The following is a 21,836-nucleotide window of genomic DNA, read 5'->3' on the forward strand; positions in this document are numbered from 1 at the left end:
ATCCCACTAGCACACACTTCAGGTTCTCTGACGAGGAACGACTCAATGCAGAGCAGTCTCCCTGCGCAGGCTTACCGGATGGGATTGGGGGGAGGCGGGGGGAGCGGCGGTGGAGGTGGAGGTGGTGGAGGTACGCAATTCTCAGACTGGTTCACCCGTTTCTGGAGTTCATCAACTGCACAGAGAACAAGCATTCAGAAAGGAGCCGAAACAAGCCACTAAGCACCTTTTACACACATAAAGGAAAAAAAAAAAGTAACCTCTCTCAAAATCAAATTCATGGTATTAAGGCAAAGTTAGAAATCTCAGGATGAAACTGCAGAACATCTTAGCCTTTTCATCATCCAGGCTGCGACCACTAATACAAGAGGGGCCTGACGTAGGTTACAAGAAAACATTACTGTCTTATGGCCGTATGTACAACTATGGAAAAGAAAAATAATTCAGGACAACGGCTGGATGGGTGGGAGGTAAGGATTGAGTAGGCTGAAGAAATATTTGTTAACAATGGCATGTATTACTCAAAACACTAAGAAATTGTGAATACTTGACTTTTAAAGGGTATAGACCAGGAACTAATTTTTAAAGATGACATTTAGTAATGAATTTTAATAACATACTTTCTTCCTCCACCTAATTTCCTTCCAAAGTTGCAAATCCTGGAGTTCTTGGTTTTAACCAGACTCAGACTCTCAAATGTCTGTAACTTCAGAAACTTTTTGCTCTTCTGAAGGAGCATTCTGGAAATAGAATTTATACACTCAATTCATTCACGTCCTTAATGAAGCAGGTATTTTGGCACCAATAATGTGAAAGGGTCTATGCTTGGTGCTGTTCAAGACACAGTTTATGAGTTCAAGGAGCTCGATTTCAATGTTCATTGCAGATGCGAATACCTCTAAGACGGGCTCCAGTAGGCTCTAGGTACAGAATACTGTGTGCACTCAGGAATGGCTCCCTCTGTCCGCAGCCATTCCTCTCTCCATGAACGACTGCACCCCCAATGATCTGCCTGTTTATTTCTACTCTCAACACTTAAATAAGCAGTGTGGGCTATCTCTCTGAGGGCTAAGAGTCCTCTAGTTATTCATATGCATGTGTCTGTCTCTCCAAAGAGTTTGAGTTCCTCAAGGACAAAAGGCATGGTTTCTTTTCTTCTAGATTTCTTATAGTATCCTAGGGTATGGCTGGCTATACACACAGCAGATACTAAATAAAACATACTCAACACTAAATCTCAGGTTCTCTTTTGTGTCTGCCCCCTCCATAAATAAAAAAGATGGCTTTGGCCACAGGCTGCCTGGATATTCACTTAAAAAGAATGGAACACTTCTTAATTTTAGATCAGTTTTTTAAAAAGTAAATTGCAAGTCATTTTCATTGTGGGTTAGAAAGCACTGGATGTTTTTTTAAAGGGGAAAAAAAGCCGACTTGGTTCTTCTATACGGATTTCAAAATTCTAGTATAAAATTAACCAAAAATACCTCAAGTGAATATTGAAGCTGTTATAAAAGGGAACAACCTGCCTCCTTAAATCACCTACCTTCCAACAGAAACTTATTACTTATCCCTGTGTAATAATCCAATTCACACATTCCTGTCAAGCCTTCTGGAACTGAATGAATAAATCCTTTGATTTAAATATCCCCTGGTGTTTTAAAAGTTTTTCCATTTAATATACATATTGTTGCCCATTTTATTGTTAGGTGTGACATTGAAAGTATTAGTTCATGGGTATAATTAGACCACAGATGAGGGTTGTATGAACCTTAAAAGTTTCTTTTTAAAAACGCACCCTAAGGGTCGCCTGGGTGGCTCAGTCGGGCAAGCATCGGACTCTTAATTTTGGCTCAGGTCATGATCTCAGGGTCATGAGATCGAGCCCCACATCAGGCTCAGCATTGGGTGTGGAGCCTGCTTGGGATTCTCTCTCTCTCCCTCTGCCCCTCCCCTACAACCCTGCTGGTTCCCATGCTCTCTCTAAAAAAGGAAAGGGGGAAAAAAAAAAACCCTCCCTAAAATGAACAAAATAAATACTCAATGAATACACCTATCTGTCCTATCGGAAGCCCTGAGAAATGCTGAAATGTTGGTCTTCCCAGATTAGCTGTATCTTTGTCTCTTCATTCTGTATGGGAAGCTCACACATGCTCTGACTCCACAGAGAAGTCGAAGTGCTTGTCAATTCCTGGACTACGGTGGCCGTTCTACTGAACCAATCTTGGTATTTCTGTGTAGCATTCAGCAAGTGTTCTGGACTAGCTACGGGCCGGGGTTTGTGCTGGGCGCGCGGAATTCACAGACTACTCAGACACAGCAGCCCACTGGACACTTACTGGAATGCTTTAAATCTCTGGCTTTCTCCTCCGAATTCTGGTATTTCAATTCCAATTCTCTTTTATCCTCCTCCAGAAGCCCTAGCTGCTGTTTGAGGCTGCGAATCTCTCTGTGGAGTGCTGCATTTTCTAGCTGCTCTTCTAAGTCTTTCACCTGTAATTCACAAACAGACTTTTGTAGCTCTTCCTTTGTCAAGAAAAAATAAAGCAGGGAAAATCAGTTTCCCTTTACTTTGCATTTCGTAGCAAAGAGACACCAATCCATCTTAAAAACCACACAAATTCTGGAGTATAGACGATACTAAAATACCAGCTATTGAAGTCAATATATATTGCAGACTTAATGTCTCAGATAATTAGGTGTTGAAACATGGGTCAAAAAGGTAAAATATCTAAGAAATTCATGTAAAACTGATTATTAGCTTCGTACCCGTTTTTTTAATTTTTTTATTGTTATGTTAATCACCATACATTACATCATTAGTTTTTGATGTAGTGTTCCATGATTCATTGTTTGTGCATAACACCCAGTGCTCCACGCAGAATGTGCCCTCTTTAATACCCATCACCAGGCTAACCCGTCCCCCTACCCTCCTCCCCTCTAGAACCCTCAGTTTGCTTTTCAGAGTCCATCGTCTCTCATGGTTCGTCTCCCCCTAGGACTTACTCCCCTTCATTCTTCCCCTCCTGCTATCTTCTTCTTTTTCTTTTTTCTTAACATATGTTGCATTATTTGTTTCAGAAGTACAGATCTGTGATTCGACAGTCTTGCACAATTCAGTGCTCACCATAGCACATACCCTCCCCAGTGTCTATCACCCAGCCACCCCATCCCTCCCTTCGTACCCGTTTTTAAGAGAAAATTCAGGTAGCATGATAAAGAACCCTTGGGGAGGGCAATTTGGTAACAAGTCAAAAACCTTAAAAACAGGAAAGAAGAAAGAAAAGGGAAAGAAAAAGGAAAGGAAAGGAAAGACCGCTTGATTTAGAAATACTACTTTTAGAACTTGCTTTAAAGAAATAGTAAAGGGGTGCCTGGGTGGCTCAGTTAATTAAGCAACCGATGCTTCTTGATTTCATCTCAGGGTCGTGAGATCGAGCCTGTATGGAGCCTGCTTAAGATTCTCGCTTTCCCTCACCCTCTGCCCCTCCTCCACTATGCTCAAACACTTGCTCTCTCAAAAAAAAGAAGGAAATAGTAAGACAAGTATTCACATGTGTTCATACAGTATTCTTCATAACAGGAAAGAACTGAAAATAACTTAAATATTCACCAATATTATGTATTTAATAAATCATGCTGTGTTCACTAACTGAAATACTATACAACCATTTAAAATCACATAGTTGGGATGCCTGGGTGGTGTAGTTGGTTGAGAATTCGACTCAGTTCATGATCTCAGGGTTGTGAGACTGAGCCCCACATAGGGCTTCAGGCTCAGCATGGAGTCTGCTTGAGATTCTCTCTCCCTCTGCTCCTCCACCCATGCTCTCTTCCTCTAAAATAAATAAGTCTTTAAAAAAAAAATAAAATCACAAAGCTTACTACATGCTGACATGGAACAAGATATTACCAACTGAAAACAAATCAGGCATGGTATGATCCCATTTAAACTACATTCATAAAATTATCCATTTGTGTGAAGTTTGCATAGGTACCAAGATACGGAATTCTTGGATAATCTTAATTTCTTCTTTAACTTGTACTGTATTTTAAACATTTGTTTATTAGAAGAAGCAAATGTTGCTTTTATCACCATGGAAACAACACAGTGTTTATTTATTTATTTTTTAAAGATTTTATTTACTTATTTGAGAGAGAGGTTGAGAGAAAGAGCACAAGAGGGGGTAGGGTCAGAGGGAGAAGCAGACTCCCTGCTGAGCAGGGAGCCCAATGCGGGACTCGATCCCGGGACTCCGGGATCATGACCTGAGCCGAAGGCAGTCGCTCAACCAACTCAGCCACCAGGTGCCCCCACACAGTGTTTAAAAGACAGAGAATCTGCAGGGGAATTTACAGACAGGTAAGAACTATTTAGGACCATACACATGAAAGATTACACAGAACAACTGTATAGTACAGTAGAACAGTATTAGAAGTACTGAGTAGCCATTGGTGAATTTTAGCTAATCTTCAGTATCAGCTTCTCTCTCCTCCTACCCCAACAAGGTCCATATCCAATGACTGAGTCCCACACCTCAGTGCAATTCAGTAGGTTCTAGGCCTGTGTTATTTACTAAATGGGTTAACTACAACTAATAAGACTTTTCAGAACTGAAAAATTCTAGCACGAGCTAAATAAAAATAAATATTCCTTTATTCTCTTTTTTGAAATGGTAATTCAAAACGTACACCAGCATTTCTTACTGAGGGTAAAAAAAAAAAAAAAAAAAAAAATCAGCTCTGCCTCAGGACCAACTTTGTAAAAACTTCAGAAACTTCCAAGGACTAAATGTCAATATTATTGTTTAAAGAGACTTTGACAGGTGATAATAAATAGCAGCTAACAGCCTTTTCTTCACAAATGAGGTACACTGTAAGCAGTATAAATATTGATGTAATTTTTCTTAAGTGGTTTCTTTACCTTCAAAGCCTTTGTTAAACGTCTTTGCCTCCCCTCCCCTCCCGCCTCCTCTCTCTCACCTACTGGGATGACTATCTTTTCTGCCTGGCACACAAAGGTGGGCTGTGTCAGCTGGAATAGCTCCACTCAAACAAAATAAAATAACCACGTGGGAAGTCTTTAAACACATACATTTGTGCCAGTTTACAAAATGAGAAATTTTCTCTAAGCAAACAATTACTACTAACATGGACTTTTCCTCCCTCTTTGAATAAAACTTGTGCCTTCCAGTAAGTTCTCCGAGACTAACGTACTCTCCCAGTGTATGCGGTCTCCAAAAATACAATCAATTCACAGGTGTTCCCCCTGCGCACTATGTGCACTATACAAGCTCTTTTTGAGTTCTTGCTCTTACCTTTGCTTTTTCAGACCTTTGGACAGGTTAAAGATCATTATGACTTCTACGATAGTGCGCTGTAAATTTTACTTGGGAACTAAATTAAGTTCATACAGTAGTTAATTTTTACTAAAAAGTAAAAAGACAGGAAAGACTTACTAAGGCCAACTAGGGAGCTGTAAGTGACCGGATTGAGCCCTCTCATGTTTGTGCGTATGTATTAAGATGCCAGAAGAAAATCCGTTACCTTTTTCTGATGCTGAATTCTCTCTTCTTCAAGTTGCTGGATGAGTTTTGCATTTTCTTCTAAAGCTTTCAAAAGCTGCTGGTCAGGAGCAGAGCTCTGCAGCAGAAGGTGGCTTTGTCTCTTTAGCTTGTTCTGTTCAATGAACATCTGCAAGAGTTAATTACAAAAATGTACATACCAATCAATCTCACGTATCTCCTCAACTGAAAGTGGAGCAACAGGAAAGTACATGGAATTTTTATTGAAAAGTTAAGGGCAATTTCCGAATTGTACAGTATTACAGTTTTAGAAGTAATGATTGCTATGATTTCAGCCGTAACTTTCATGCACTCTTCAAGAATCTTCACCCTTCCCCTAACGAGGTATATATGCAATAATTGAGTCCTATACCTCAGTTTTTAATGTTTTATTATTGCTTTAAAATACATGAATACTAATAGTACTAGATAATATTGATCAAGAACTTATCTTATGCCAGGTACTCTACTAAATATTTTATACGTATTATTTTAATCCATACATCAATCCTGTGAATTCTTCTGCTTTGAATAGCTAAAATTGACTAACACTATGTGATAAGATACGGTGATGATTTTCCATATATCACATCATCTAATCCCTAGAATAACACTGTCAAGTAGATATTATTATTATCCCATTTTTACTAATAAGGTAAGTGAGGTTCAAAGTGGCTCAACTTTCCCAAGAACACATGAAAGTGGCAAAACCAGGATTTAAACCAAGATCTGTCTGATTTAGAAGCCCAAGCTCTTAACCACCTGGCTAATCTCCTTCCTCTGGTATTTACTAAACCTAGTGTTTTGTTTTATACCAATTAGCTTTTCCCCAGTGATGAAAGCAGTTAACGGTCAGGAGGGTAAAGAAGAGATGGGAAAAGGTATATCAATATTTATTGGCCACTTTATTCAGCAACTTACATATATTATTCATTTAGTCTTTACAAGTTCACATTTTTTAATACAACATTATTTTCTATTAACCTATTACTTCCTTTCCTTAATACCCTACACAAGTTAGCCAGTGGGTGATTCTACACATGAAATGTTTTATAAACTCTGACATTAGGCCCATTTTATATTAGACCTTCACAGTTTCAGATTCTTAACAGCATTTTAAAGGAAGATTTACATTCTTCGTCCACCTGACAGCTCATTTTGTATAAGAATGAAAGGTGCTGCGAAGGCACGAGGGAATGAGTGTGTGTGTGCGTGCATAGGTGCTGAGCTCGAGGACAGTGAGAATGCAAGCATCAACATGCTAGAGAAGAGTCATCCATATCTCACCCATATTTCATCTAGTCTCTGACATCTGAAACCAATGATATAACTGAAAGGAGCTATTTCGAGTTACTATTATTATTATTAGTCATTTTTTAAATACCTTTTCCCCCTCTTACAACTTCACTTGGTTGAGGTCCCTTGTCAGTGTCTTAGCAAATGCCTTAGGGAGCCAACAAGAAGAAGACCTGCAAATAGCAGCTGGACTCAGTGAGTCCTTTGGCTTCCTGGCAAGTGAGCCTTTCCCCAAGAGCGCTCGGAAGCCAGGAGCAGGGAGAGAGGCAGCCGTCGGTGTGGCCACCAGGCCAGACTGTGAATTCAGCGGTCAAACAGTGTGGGGCACAGGCCACCATCAGTCAGGGTGCGGCTGTGTCCCTCACTGCACTGCCTCTCCGAGCTTCGGTTCGCTCTTGGGAAAAAGCAACAGTTCTCCTTCTCTACAAAGCACTCGGGAAAACTTGTTCAAATTTACATGATTATGAATTATCTCAACTTGGTTATTTTAGAAAGAAAAAGAGTGAAGATTATGTCTTGGGGATGTTAATCATGTGAATTTCTTTTGTAAAACCTTGTAACGATTCCTAAATAGTAATAGTATAAGATGAAAAGAACATATAGGAAAGGAATTCCTCTAGATAACCATGGTAACTTGAAAAACTTATTCATTAGACTACATTCTCTAGGCCTTAAGACACTAACATGAAATATTCTATATAGTGCCTTCTAAAGATGTGCTTAAAAGAAAATTTAGTGACCAAACACTGATGAATTTGGCTTTGAACTATGATAAGAACCTGACAGCTAGGGTTAGGGAGGTAGTCTCTTATCACACAAATGACATCATGGGTGTCAGAATTTCCAAGGATTATCATAAATCTTTTCAAAGAATGAAAAAGAGAAGAAAAGCTTATGTCACTTCTATAGGATTCATTCTTTCCAAAAGAATATTAAAATGTCATCTGTGTTGTCTGGGAAGAAAACAGAACTCATTACAAAACAGTCTCACAGTATATCCAGACTACACGTTGAATGAGGTAGCCACGCCTTTGAACAAAGAACTACACTGACCAACAAGAAAAATATATTCTAAAAGTACAGGAAAATTTGTCATTGAACATTGAAGTTACATTGAAGAACTACAAGAACTTAACACAGGAAGACAACTGGCTGTTTCCTCCTTATTGAGGGGGGAGGGGTACAGTTTTTGTTTTGTTTTTCATGGTGCCTTTTTTTTCACCCGTATTTCCCATCCCCTTACCCTCCCCTCTACTCCCCTCTGGCAACCACCAGTTTGTTTTCCGTTTTGGTGGGTCTGTTTCTCCTTTTTATTTGTTTGATCTAGTTTGTTTTTTAGATTCCACAGAAAGGCAAAATCATATGGTATTTGTCTTTCTCTGACTTATTTCACTTAGCCTAATACCCTCTAGGTCTACCCATGCTATCGCAAAAAGGAAAGGTCTCATTTTTCTTTATGGCTGAGTAATATTCCTGTGTGTGTGTGTGTGTGTGTGTGTGTGTGTGTGTATCCTTGTGTATGCACATGTTTTTGCTTTTTATTTTTTTTTTAATTTTATTTATTTGACAGAGAGAGACACAGCAAGAGAGGGAACACAAGCAGGGGGAGTGGGAGAGGGAGAAGCAGGCTTCCCGTGCAGCAGGGAGCCCGATGCGGGGCTCGATCCCAGGACCCTGGGATCATGACCCGAGCCGAAGGCAGACGCTTAACGACTGAGCCACCCAGGCGCCCCACGTTTTTGCTTTTTAAATGGACAAGTGGAAGCAGGAGTGTGGGAGAAACTTTCCATGTTTCCCTTTACACATTTGAGAACTGTTTGTATTTTTTTACAAGGTATAAACATTCCTTTTGTAATTAAAAATATAAAGTAAATTAACTTTATTGAATTCTAAGGCTCCAGACTCTAAGCTCCAAAGAGGCAGGGATCATGGTTGCATTCTTCACCATTATATTCCCACCAAGAGCACAGTGTCTGGCTAACGAAGATGTTTGCTGAACACGTGAAAAACCAAAATGCAGAAGACTGGCACTTCTCTTGTTAAACCAAGACCTACACCTTCAAGCAGTAGTTATCTGTTGAAAAGCTGAGAGTCGGGGCACCTGGGCGGCTCAGACGGTTAAGCACCTGACTCTTCTTGGTTTCCACTCAGGTCATGATCGCATCTGCCCGGAGGCTGCGGGAGTTTCCCTGTGCCCCTGCCCCCACTCACGCGCATGCGCTCTCTCTCTCAAATAAATAAATCTTAAAAAGAAGCTAAGAATCTGTAAACCATGCAAAGGGGAAGGTATATGGGTTCTAATCTAATTTTATCCTCAAGAACAGTTTCTGGGGTGCCTGGCTGGCTCAGTCTGTAGAATATGCAACTCCAGATCTTGGGGTTGTAGGTTCAAGCTCCACATTGACTGTAGAGATTACTTAAAAAAAAAAAAAAGAAAAAGAAAAAAATCTTAAAAAAAAACCCAAGCCAACACTTTTCTTCTCACTATTGAGTATTTGGCCTCTAGATACTGTAAAACCATCCAGCACGGCTGCAAACCCCGATGCTCCCGGTAGGAGGAGTGCGAGCGGCTGCCCTGGCTTTCCCTCCTCACGCCTCTTCCGTCGCCTCAGGCGGGGTCACGTGTCTGCATCGCCGTTTTCCGCCGAGCACTACCAGGTGGGTAGAGTAAGTCACTCATTTTCAGATTCTTAGCGGAATCCTGCTTCTTCGGTCAATCTTGTCTGCTACCGCATGGCCCTCCAAGTTTTCTTCCAGCTGTTTTGTATTCTAACATCATTCCACGAACAGATGGAAAACTGAAAATGTCTCTCAAAATAAGACCCTGGCATTCGAGTCAAAACAAGCCCACCTTTTCAGTTTTACAGCGGAAGCATCTTCACATTATCCCCAGTCTCCCTCCCCCTCGACTGTTTATATCGCTGCAGCTTTTCCAAGTGGCTGTGACACACTTCAATTGTTTTTCTTTCTTCCAAGTAATAAGATAACAATTTTTACTCACCTTTCATTAAAATCTCTGAATAAAATGAATCAGAATATTTCAAATCACATCTTCTTGGACTAAATCTTTCACAGAGTTCATTGCTAGCACAGCTACATTCACGCGCAGAAGGATTTCTGCACAAAACCGTAATCTGATTTTCAAATGTCATTCCCGTAACCCCATGCTTTGTCTTCCTTCAGCACCTTGGATACTTCTGCCTACGAATGTTCTACATTTCCTTAACTACTTTCCTTCACAACCTACAGTGTGCACCCAGATTCAAAATACTGAGACATGATGGAAATCTCAGGCAGACCAGCAGCCCGTCATGAGCTGTTAACAGTTTGGCCAACTGGTACCTCATCATTTTGCTGTAAACCAGCCCTGGGGCCACGGAATACCCAGCGACAACACGTCAGCAAAGGGAAGCCAGAACATGAGAAGCTCAAAGCTTATCTCTTGACATGTGATTTGGTGAAAGGCTACAATGATGGATGTACAACATGGCAATGTTCCACAGCTAGTGGAAAAATCAACTCACGTAATGAGATCACCGTCTAGCAGGTGAAGAGAAATACTAACAGCATGATACTGTTATTTGAGATGGTATTTGGAGATGTAACCTGGATTCCTAAGGCTACTGAAACAGAAATCCTGTACTTGAGCTGGACTTTCCATCACAAGTGACAGGTATCCCTAAATATAATTTGTTTTCCCTGTAACAGCATTTTATAGTACAAAATCCTTTTGCAGAATTGTGCCATTGGATTTCAAAATCTACTTGGTTGGGCTCGTAGTATCACCCATTTTACAGGTGGTGAAAGTGAAGCCCCAAGGAGGCTAAGGGGCTGCTCTCAGGTCATACAATGAGTGAGTAACTGACGGACATGGCCAAAATTTGAACCCAGATCTTTTAACACCTGTTTTAGTGAACTTGACACTATTCCATAGCTGGCCTCCCTTAATTCTAAGTGGTAAGTTCTTATTCAACTTCAAAACATATTTTGACATGTCATCTGTAAAGTTCTTTAAGAAATACAAATTTAAAACCAGGTCTCTGTGGATACTTACCTCTTGTGCAAATGACTCTGCCTTCTTTCGAAGGTCCTTCTCCAATTCCAAGTTTACCTGCATTTCCTCATACTCTTCTACCGCTAACATGGACACTTAGGAAGACAAGGAAAAGAAATGGACAAAGTGCCACACGGTCGGTCAGGAATACGGATGAAAAACAGTGTTGAAAAGATTCTTTGTACCGGCATACAAGCACCCTCAGCCATTGCTGGTTGAAATATAAATGGATCGAACCTTTTTGGAGGGCAGCTCAGCAATGTGAATCAAAAATCTAAAACCATTCATACCCTCTGACTCCACAATTCTGCTTTTAGGAATGTACCGATTCCCCCAGGAGAATAAATCATGAACACATCCAGCAATAAAGCTGCAGAACACTCTCAGCATCACTGCTGAAAACAGTGAAATGATCCAGATGGTCTCACATGGCAGACCCAGGGAAGTACGGTATATACAAGAAACATGATTCTGCTGTCGAAATGACATTGTAGAAGCATATTTATGGAACCAAAAGATATATTTTTTAAACGACTTCATTTCTATTTTTTACAAGCTGCATACAAAACACATCACCGAGGTACTTCACAGAAGAGGAAACGTGTGAAAGGCCAGTGGATGTGTGGAAAGATACTCTTCTTCATTAGTAATCAGAGAAATGGAAAGTAAAAACACAGGCACCTTTTTAGACTCAGCAAAGAGGGAACTGGCAAAAATCAAGAAGCAGAGTTACACCAAGTGTGGAGAGGATACAGAACAATGGAACAAACACACTGCTAACAGGAGCTGAAATCTACCTAAAAAGTAATCTGGCATTATGTACTGACGTTGAAGATAAACTTTTACATTTGGCATGTTAACTTAGGGCACATGCACCAGGAGACGCATAATAACAATTTTCATAACTGCAGGACTTGGAAGAGCAAAAAACTGGAAAAAACTCAAACAGCCACCGACACCATACTGGATCAGTGAATTCTGGGACAGACACTGAATGACATACTACCCAGCGGTGAAAGTCAACATACCAGAGCAAAGCCCTTTAACAGGGATAGACCTCACAAACAAAAAATTGCACAGGGACATTATGCAAGGCTGATGGAATTAATATAAAGTTCAAAAACATACAAAATGAAACAACATGCTATTTAGAGATATATACATACTTGGTAGAACTAGAAATAAAAGCAATGATAAAAATCCAAGGGAGGGGATACAAGTGGAGACTGATATTCAGGGGCTTGTAAGGTATCAATGGGTAAAGAGGTATTTCTTTCGCTGATATTTTTTTAGCTTCCACAAATGTTATAAACACATTTAACAAACAATTTAATGTATATATATGGTTTTCTTAAGGTTGGAAGAATATACACGATGTTAATAGTGCTTATCTTTGGACTGTAAAGATTGAGATTTTTTTTTTCCTTTTCCTATTTGAATCTATGTGCTCCACCAAAAAAGTATATTACCTGAACACAAAGAAAATATATATATACATACAAGCTGCATACAAAACACATCGACGAGGCATTTCACAGAAAAGGAAACATGTGAAAGGTTATATATAGATGTTATTTTTAGGCGTCCTCCACGTTTACAAAGAGAAATAGCCTTAGAGCCATTCAGGCCCAGACTCAGAGCTCTGAATTAAAGAATCAGGACAGAAATCTTTAAAGGGAAGGTCCTGTCAAATAGTAGCAACACAAAATCTTTGCTACTTTTTGACATTCTGTGGCCTGTTTTCTTAAATAATGATATAGACAGGACCAAGGGAGTGATGACGCCATTAGAAATTAGGCACAACATAGGTAGGTATCACACTGGTCTCTCCACCTGCTTCTACAGAAGCACTTTCAATCCTGAGCTGAGTCATATCAATAAAGTCTTTAAAAAGGCACTCTTAATGGCTGCTTTCACACAATGTTCCGCCAGGACACTTCAGTCCTAACTGAGTAAGGACTGGTTTGCTGTGTAATGACATAGAATTTCAAGCTCTGTACTCTGTAAATCTACTGCCTTCTCAGAGGAAAGACGAATAGTCTTACTCCAGTAAAGCAATATAAGTGGTGGTTTGTGATGTGAATTATAGGTCCCTGAGAGCCAAATGATTTTCAAACCTATTTAAAAAAGAAATTTCGCGGAGAAAACAAAGACGACTATGACTCTCTGAAGGCCCTGGGCAACATAACTGACTCTCTTTTCTAAGTCCAGAACACCATAATAAAAAGTGAGTTTTCACATGTCCTGGCCCTTTTGACTTGGATTCTGAAAGAAATTAGATTGGTCCTCATCATGCATTTATTTATATGATCTCCCTCTTCCTAGAGAGAGGGTTCTCTGAAGGCAAGATCCACGTGATTAACCTTTGTAGAACCCTCTGTTTCTAGCACAGTACATCAAGACCATTTCCATCTTCTTACATGTGGAAGGAGCTGAGAAATGTCACAATCTACCGTATCTCCCACACTGAACCACGAGGTCCTTTATTTATTCAAAAATCTCAATTTGTCACCCAAAGGTGGAGAACTACCACCAATGACAACGGGGAAGGCTTGGAGATTTCCTGCACTCTGGCATCACTCCCTTGTCCTGAACCAGGGGACGCAAAAACAGCCCCCATGGGACTTGATGCTGTGTTTTACAACAAGGATTCCATTTTCTCTAGAGGTAGCCTTTGGAGAAATTTCCTTCTCACCATGAGACCAGGTCTGCCTCTCGTGACCAAGAGGATCATTTTCATATGATTCATATAAATGATCGTGAATCTCTCATCACGCTGGCCGCTAGACAGCTCAGAGCCAGAACTTGACTGCACACGGACAGGAATGCACAAGACCTGACAGCAAGCATGCAACCTTGTATAGCAGTATTTAATTTTACTTTTGCTTTGCCCCATTTTCTATATTCTCTTAAAATTTTTTCATATCATGTTGCATGTATCTGTGTAGATATCCTCTCTTCTGGATTAAAAATAACCTACCAAATACACAAATACTGAGGGGAGAGCCAATATGACCTTTGTCCTAGGATATATGTAGTCAGAAAAGTGTTTTGGTTTGAAGTGGGTCAGAAGTTCCTCAAGTGAAAGCACTTTTAGAAGTCCCAAGACTCTAAGGTGAATGATAAAATAACCGGGAAGAGAGAGACTTGTGGTTAGAAATCAGGAAAACCAAGATAGGATATTCTTGCTTACAAGACTCTTTAGGCGCAGCTATAAAACAATACACAAAATGTATGCAAACCAAATAAATTACATATGTACCTGAGAAGAAAGACTGGAAACACCTACCTCTATTGCATTTTTCTAAGACTCTCCTCTGTTCAAGAACTTCTGAGTTTAAAAGATCTTTTTCTTGTTTAACTTTATTTACCTAAAAATGTGAGATTGTGAGAGAAGAAAACACACAACACTGTAAAACATGACATAAGGTGACGTGTGATACGCAAACTGCTGTTCAACATTCAACATGAAGTTATAATTTAAGCAGTAACTGGCTTTACTGTGTTGGGATTTTATTAAAGTTGTTCTTAAGGCCTCAAAGGTAGCTATTTAAGTTAGGATATACCTTTATAGAGAACTTCTTTACAAATTCCAAATAGCACTGGTCCCTACCCATGTAAATGATTGATATTTTTAAGGCAAAAATCCAACTAGAAAACACCCAGACAACAGACAAATCATATAGTCAGAGAACTTTGATGACATTTAAATTAAGGAAAAAATACTTGAATTTTTTAAATAAAAAATACTTTAAACTTTGATGACTTCTGCCTTAAATAAAACACACATGAAAATCTTCCCCAAAAACTTACATTTCTGAGATAATTTTGACATCAATCAATTGGAAGAGAGAGAGAACGCAAAGTTACATATATCAAAGTGGATAAATCTCAAATGCACTATGCTGAATTTTAAAAAGCAGGTACAGGGGTGCCTGGCTGGCTCAGTCAGTGGACTATGATCTCAGGTTGTGAGTTCAAGCCCCATGTTGGGCACGGAGCCTACTTAAAATAAAAAAAAATAAATAAATAAAAGCAGGTACATTTACATCATTTAAAAACACTCAAAATACTATGTATTGTAGCAAAAAATATAAATACATGCATTGGAATGATAAAAGCCAAATTCAGAATAATGGTTGTGCAGGAAAATGGGGCAGAGAGTGAGGGGAATGCAGTTAGGGACACACTGGGGTTTTCAGGACTATGTATTAAGCTAGGTAGTAGACATATGGGTGTTTTTTTACTTTTCACATGTCTGAAATAGTCTAAAAGTAACTTCTGAAAGGGCTTCTAATAACACCTCTAAGTGGGAGGGGAACAGGATCATCAGTAAATAATCATAATGGAGGAAGAGAGTGCATCAAAATGTGCTTATCTCTCTACAACAGTTACAGTCAAGAAACAAACTAAGGGGCACCTGGGTGGCTCAGTTGGTTAAGCGACTGCCTTCGGCTCAGGTCATGATCCTGGAGTCCCTGGATTGAGTCCCCCATCAGGATCCCTGCTCAGCAGGGAGTCTGCTTCTCCCTCTGACCCTCCCCCCTCTCATGTGCTCTCTTTCATTCTCTCTCTCTCTCTCAAAATAAATAAATGAAATCTTTAAAAAAAAAAAAAAAGAAAAGAAACAAACTAAGATAATGGTCCTGGAAAAGGACTCTGAATCCATCGGCATGCCAGAGAGCCTGTGAACTGGATGGTTTTAGGATAAGCTCTATTTTTGGTTTCGGTTTGAATTAGTAACTGGTATTCACTCTCCAAAAGGAATGTCGCTTCCAAAATAGCATCATCCTTCTTCCCATTCATCAGTATGTTCTGCCACGGTAAGGAAATGTGAACAAGGCTGTAACTGGTGGACACCATAAGTAAATGTGAGCAAGGCTGTAACTGGTGAACACCATCTCCCAACCTTTTTCGCATTCTGGCCCTTATGAAAACTGTTAAGATAGGTATGCAAACTGAGGTAGCTGGGTAAGGCTGCCCACTGAAGGGACCAACGCCTTGATTCCTCAGCATTATTCGTAAGCCACCTGAGGGATGGGTCTAGAAGCTTGAGCTGCAGAATCTGGGAACCACTGACACAAGTTAAATCACGATTGCAAAGGCAGTTCCTCAAAGTGTCATGCACAGAAAGGCAATTATGTGCTCCTGTTCTTAAAGACCATTCAAAAGGAAAAATAAAAAGATTCTCGAAACACCCACTTGAACCCATTCTGCCATCTATCACATACACTTAGGTTGGAAGTATACAAGAGGACAGCCATTCCCAACTAAGCCAAACTGTCTGATAGAGAAGCCAAATACTTCTTCACCAGCAACAATAAAGCAGATGACTTAAACTGCAGATATCATTCTTACAAATCTGCCTCCCGTAGTGAAATATGGGAGACAACAGGGACACTTCATTGCTATTTTGGTGCTTTACTTAGTGAGCTAGGTATTGAGTATACAAATGTTCACGATCTTATGTTCTACACCTTTTTGTATATTTGAAACAGAGGGTAGAAGAGAAGATAAAAATTGGTACATGGTTCTCACGCCTGAAATCAACTTCCAACAGCAAGTTTTTAATGTAGCCAGTCTCCAAACACCCTGAAAACACCAGAAGTCTTGCCTTTCAGGCCTAAGATACATACTTCTTCAATTACTTCTGCAAGTTTGCTCTTGAGATTTTCCAATTCAATCGCTAATATCTTCTTCTCCTCCTGAACAGATACAATTTGATCTCGAAGTTCTGCATTTTTAAAGAAAAGATAAGGGGAGGGAAACAATATAAACAAACATTTCTTTAATCTAAATTCAATTAGTGAACTTATAGTACATCATCAGTTTCACATGTAGTAACTTTTTTAAACTTATTTTTTTAAAAGAAGCAATCAATCTTGTCAAAAGAACTGAAATATGCCAGTCCATGTGTAGCTTACGGTCAAGATTATTTAACAGCTAAAATGAAAATAAAGAAGCAGAGAATGATGGAAATCTCACTTCTGTGCCCCTGTATACAGCCACAGTTATTAATAATTTTATATCATGCAATCTCACTGTGTTATTAAATGTACCAGATCATGTTTTCTTTGCACGCTATCAAACCCATATTTTAGAAAACTATCTGGGATTTTAGAAGTAAAATTTTTTAAGATTTCAGCAAAACAAATTAAGGCATAGTATCAATTTCCTCTTTCTTTTAAAATGACCATGGGCTCTTATCACAATAAAATATAACAAACAAATGGGGCAGTTGATAATTTGCAGATTTTGCTTTGCAGAAAAAAATCCTGACCTGCTGCCAACTTATAGCCCTCAAACATTATTTGAATGGACTCAAAATATAACCTATTTGAAAAAGGTTAATTCTAGTAATTTTCTCTACCGAGTTGTTGTTTTGTTTCTTAATTTATTTCATATTTCTTATTATCGGAATTTAATGAAAACTGTATTACCAAAATGAAAATATTAGCAACCATTAAATGCAAAAGCTTCTGGTGATAGATGAAAGTTACTTCCACCACTCAAACAGTAAAAAAAATATATTTTTTTATAAAAATATATTTTTATATTTTAAATATAAAATATATTTTATATATTTTATATATATAAAGGGGCAACTGGGTGGCTCAGTCGGTGGACTGTCCAACTCTTGATTTCGCCTGGAGATCAGGTCATGATCTCAGGGTCCTGGGATTGCACCAAGTCAGGTTCCACACACAGCTAGGAGTCTGCTTAAGGATTCTCCCTCTCTCTCACCCTCTGCCTCTGCTCACTCTCTCTCCATCTCTCTCTCTCAAATAAATAAATAAATCTTTTTAAAAATATATATACGCAGATTAGCACAGAGTCCTAAAATTGATAACCAAGATCTCCAGTTTTGCTACTTAGGTTTTAATTGCATTTTTTTTTAAGATTTTATTTAATTAGTTGACACAGAGGGAGAGAGAGAGCGAGCACAAGCAGGGTGAGCGGCAGGCAGAAGGAGAGGGAGAAGCAGGCTCCCTGCCAAGCAAGGAGCCCGATGCGGGGCTCGATCCCAGGACCCTGGGATCATGACCTGAGCTGAAGGCAGACGCTTAACCGACTGCGCCACCCGGGAACCCCAGGTTTTTACTGCTTTTAATTAAAAACCTTCTCTGGAGTTATTTATAAATTGAATCAAGCTTTTACAGGAACCCAGCCTGGAAAAGTTCTCAGATGCTTATTTCAAAATCTCTTTCTCCACTGGCTGGCTAATCCTGAAGGAGGAACGAGAGACAATACCATCTGAACCTAAGAGGAGGGGAGAATCATGAACAAAAGAAAATCCTGTAAACTTCTTCTCCCTCCCCACCGACACAAATATTATTTTGTCTTAGGTCAAGGGGGTGGAGAGTCAGTTAACGATGGCTTTCTTTATACTTCCTTCCCTCTCCTTCCAACTGCAGTTCTATCCAAACCAACAGGCTAGCGAGTGTTGTTTCTGGCATGTGCCTAATGCTAAAATGCCCTAAAAGTTATTGAGCCCCTTTCCGCCATCTGTAACATAAACAATGTGTACATATAATCACGTGTATATATAATCGTGAATAAAATTAAAGTGTATTTAACAGAGGTACCGTGCAATATTCCACTTCCCACTGACCCACACAGTGAGGTCTAACAGCGTTGAAGTTGAACACCCGCATATTGCTTACAGCTCAGTGCCTGAATCAGATGAGAAGTCCTTTGAGGGCAGAGACTTAAGCAATCTGGGGAGGAATCCTCCCCAAAGATTCCAAAAAAGAACCAGACAAACGAGAGGCATTGGCTAAATATATTTGTATACGTTCTTTCTTTTGCTTAACAAAAATATCTCAATGCATAGTCCACATTTTTAAGAATTTTTACACACTGGTTGTTTCCATCAAGACAACGCTTTCAAAAGTGCCTAATCCCAAATGAGAAAGTAATTCATAATGCACCAAAGTTACGTCCTATCGTGATTCTCAACCGGGCTACTCCCTGGGACATTTAAATTCGAAATTTTTTGAAGCAGGACCCAAGTTCTAAAGTTTTCAGGTCATTCCAATGGGCAACCAGGCCTGAGAAACATTATCCAAAATATGCTCAGTGACGAAGCCCAGAGTCCCACCTTTGATCTGCTTCTGACACTGCACAGAGACACAGGTCTCTGGGGTGCCTTCTGGGTCTGTGCTAACATCTTCGTCATCGATGTTGATCTCCTCTGTGATTACATCTGGTCCCAGCTTGGCCATGTACAACATGCTGATTCTTTTCAATGTTTTATTTTCTTTATTTAGCTAAGGCAAAATATAAAAACAGTTATTTTAACAGCAGTCAAATGAGTGTCTTGGATTTTTAAACAATAGACAGATTAAGTGTACTTCTGTCTTACATATTCATCAACACCCACAGCATGAACTAACAATTAGAAGATTCATGAAGTAAGGTTTTATTTACACTTTTTAGCATTAAACTTATTAAAGTAAGACCTGATGCCTGGATTACAGCCAGCAGCATGGGAAAATGCTAGTTATAACTGATAACATAAGAAGAATTAAGATAAGACACCAGTATAGATTAAATCAAATTTCAACTTATTCCATCCTTAATAGTCTTAATTAAGGCATTTTTAAGAAAGTGTTTTCTTTGCTGCTGGGCACACCCTTTAAATGTTTGTTAGCCCAGCCCTCCCTCTTCTCTGAACACCTGCTACTCTTCTTCATTGTTCCACAGGATTCCTGTGGAAACAACAGTGTTCCCCCAAAGCATACCCCATCCCTTTGACTGCAGCTAATCAGTCCAAGGAATCAGGCACATGAGCCCAAGCTTGGCCAGTCAAATCCCTTCTCTAGAAATTTGGAGGCTGAACAGAGAGATGAGGTTCCTTCCATGTGTCTAGATGTACAGAAGCTGTTGGCAACCACAATCCACTAGTGAATTGAGGAACAGAGGAAGGCAGTCTGTAGCAGAGCCCAAAATGGAGCTGATGTGTAGAGACAGGCAGAGAAAAATAATGGAGATGGATTTCCCAAAGGACTCTGGTCCATTCTCAAAATGCTCCTTGCCTATGGGTTCCATGGGATTCTCCAACATCCCTTACTAACAAATTCCTACTTTTTTTTTCTTTTGACAGTGGAAGAAAGTACAAGATATGTTTCTGTTCTCTCTATAAAAAGAGTTCTAGTTCATAGCAAAGAAAAGAAATACTAATACATTAATGTATTTGTTATTCCCTTTGCAGAAATGAATTGTTTAGTTTCAGTTACTCAACTGTCATTGCCTTCTTTGGTTCACGTGTTTGTGTGCCTATCAATATTAGTACAAAGCACACACAAAGACTAACTTGGTCCAAAGCCCATAGGAGGAAAAGTATGGTCTCCTTATGTTTTCTCTTCTCAAGACTAAAAAATAAAAGGTCTCCTCTGAACACATGCACATACAGAAATGCAACCTCTGGGGTGCCGGAGTGGCTCAGTCGGTTAAGCATCTGCCTTTGGCTCAGGTCATGATCCCGGGGTCCTGGAATCGAGCCCCGCATCGGGCTCCCTGCTCCGCGGGAAGCCTGCTTCTCTCTCTCCCTCTGCCTGCTGCTCTGCCTACTTGTGCCCTCTCTCTCTGTCAATAAATAAATAAAATCTTAAAAAAAAAAGCAACTTTTTTTCTTTTACTAAGGGCTAATGGCCAGCAAGACAAGTTCTGAATTAAATAACTGACACTGGAAATAAATAGAAACAGAAACCTAATTCATTGGAAAGCTAACTACCTTCTCTACTATAAACCTTACATCAGAGTAAGACATGTTGGCAACTTGTCCGACTTTGGTCCTTCATTTGTGATAATTAGGACCCTAGAGGGTTTCCCTCAGGGAAAAGCCCAGGCCATTTCAAACTGGGAGATCTGACTCTCACCCCAGTAACACTGACTCTAACTATATCTAAAGTAGCCTGATCTGGAGCACAAGTGGTTTCCCTGACCTCTCTGGGGAATCAGGAAGAATCTATTAGAAATGGCTATGAACCCTTCCCCAGATTCCCCCTGGGAAGCCTCGTAAGCTCTACTCGGGGAATCCAACACAGCCCCTTTCTTCCCTGTCCCCAGCGCACAGCTCCAGCTTCTAGCTCCCCACAGTACATTAGAGGATCAGGGATGAGAGATAAGCCCATGATCTCCAAGCCCCTCTCCCTTAAGATGAAACATTCATGTAAAGCCTGTTGTGGGTTCTTGACACCATGGATGCTACAGTGGGGCACTGGAGGCTCAAGGATCCTGGCTGGTAAGATGCCACATCTTTTCTGAATGGCAGGAGAAAACCACAACTGACGGAAAAAGTAAAAACACTCAAGCCTTCATTTGTAATTCTGCTTCCTAATACTTAAACTAATGGTTTCCAGCTTAGCACATTAGAATTTGTAGAGAGCTTTTAAAAAAATCCCAGTGCACAGGCTCTCACCAGATCCAAATCTCTGGCAGTGGAACCCAGCAGAGTACTCTCTCTGAGGTCCCAGGTGATTCTAATGCACATCAATACGAAGACTCTTTGATATAGAGAAAGGCAATGTTTCCGTATCCGTTTCTATAAAATCAGAGTTAAGAATCCTGCTCTATAATCCAACGACTCTGCCTCTAGAATAACCTCATCTTTCAGAGTGGTAGCCTCTTCATCAGCGAACTAAGGATAAAAATAGCCTCTGCCTGGGTGGCTCAGTTGGTTAAGCGACTGCCTTCAGCTCAGGTCATGATCCTGGAGTCCCGGGATCGAGTCCCACGGCGGGCTCCCTGCTCAGCAGGGAGTCTGCTTCTCCCTCTGACCTTCTTCCCTCCCATGCTCTCTCTCTACCATTCTCTCTCTCTCTCAATAAATAAATAAAAATCTTTAAAAAAAAAAAAAAGCCTCTGCCCCATAACGTGAGGATTGAGTGAGATATTACACAGAAAGTATTCAATACAGTGAC

The 21,836-nt window shown here is 39.9% G+C and overlaps 1 protein-coding gene across 7 annotated transcripts in view; it reads right to left on the bottom strand.

The window, feature by feature from the left end:
- The window catches only part of SHTN1 (shootin 1), a 105,261-nt gene that overhangs the window by 43,187 nt on the left and 40,238 nt on the right, over positions 1-21,836 (bottom strand). For all 7 annotated transcript variants that reach the window (XM_027591574.2, XM_027591576.1, XM_027591577.1 and 4 more), the window contains 7 exons: positions 19,013-19,181; positions 16,548-16,645; positions 14,201-14,282; positions 10,912-11,006; positions 5,545-5,691; positions 2,337-2,490; positions 76-175 (listed from right to left, as the gene is read on the bottom strand). In XM_027591574.2, the coding sequence (XP_027447375.1) occupies positions 76-175; positions 2,337-2,490; positions 5,545-5,691; positions 10,912-11,006; positions 14,201-14,282; positions 16,548-16,645; positions 19,013-19,181 (845 nt within the window). The remainder of the gene's footprint in view (positions 1-75; positions 176-2,336; positions 2,491-5,544; positions 5,692-10,911; positions 11,007-14,200; positions 14,283-16,547; positions 16,646-19,012; positions 19,182-21,836) is intronic.

The sequence above is a fragment of the Zalophus californianus genome, chromosome 15 (genome assembly GCF_009762305.2).
Source record: "Zalophus californianus isolate mZalCal1 chromosome 15, mZalCal1.pri.v2, whole genome shotgun sequence".
Classification (NCBI taxonomy): domain Eukaryota; kingdom Metazoa; phylum Chordata; class Mammalia; order Carnivora; family Otariidae; genus Zalophus; species Zalophus californianus.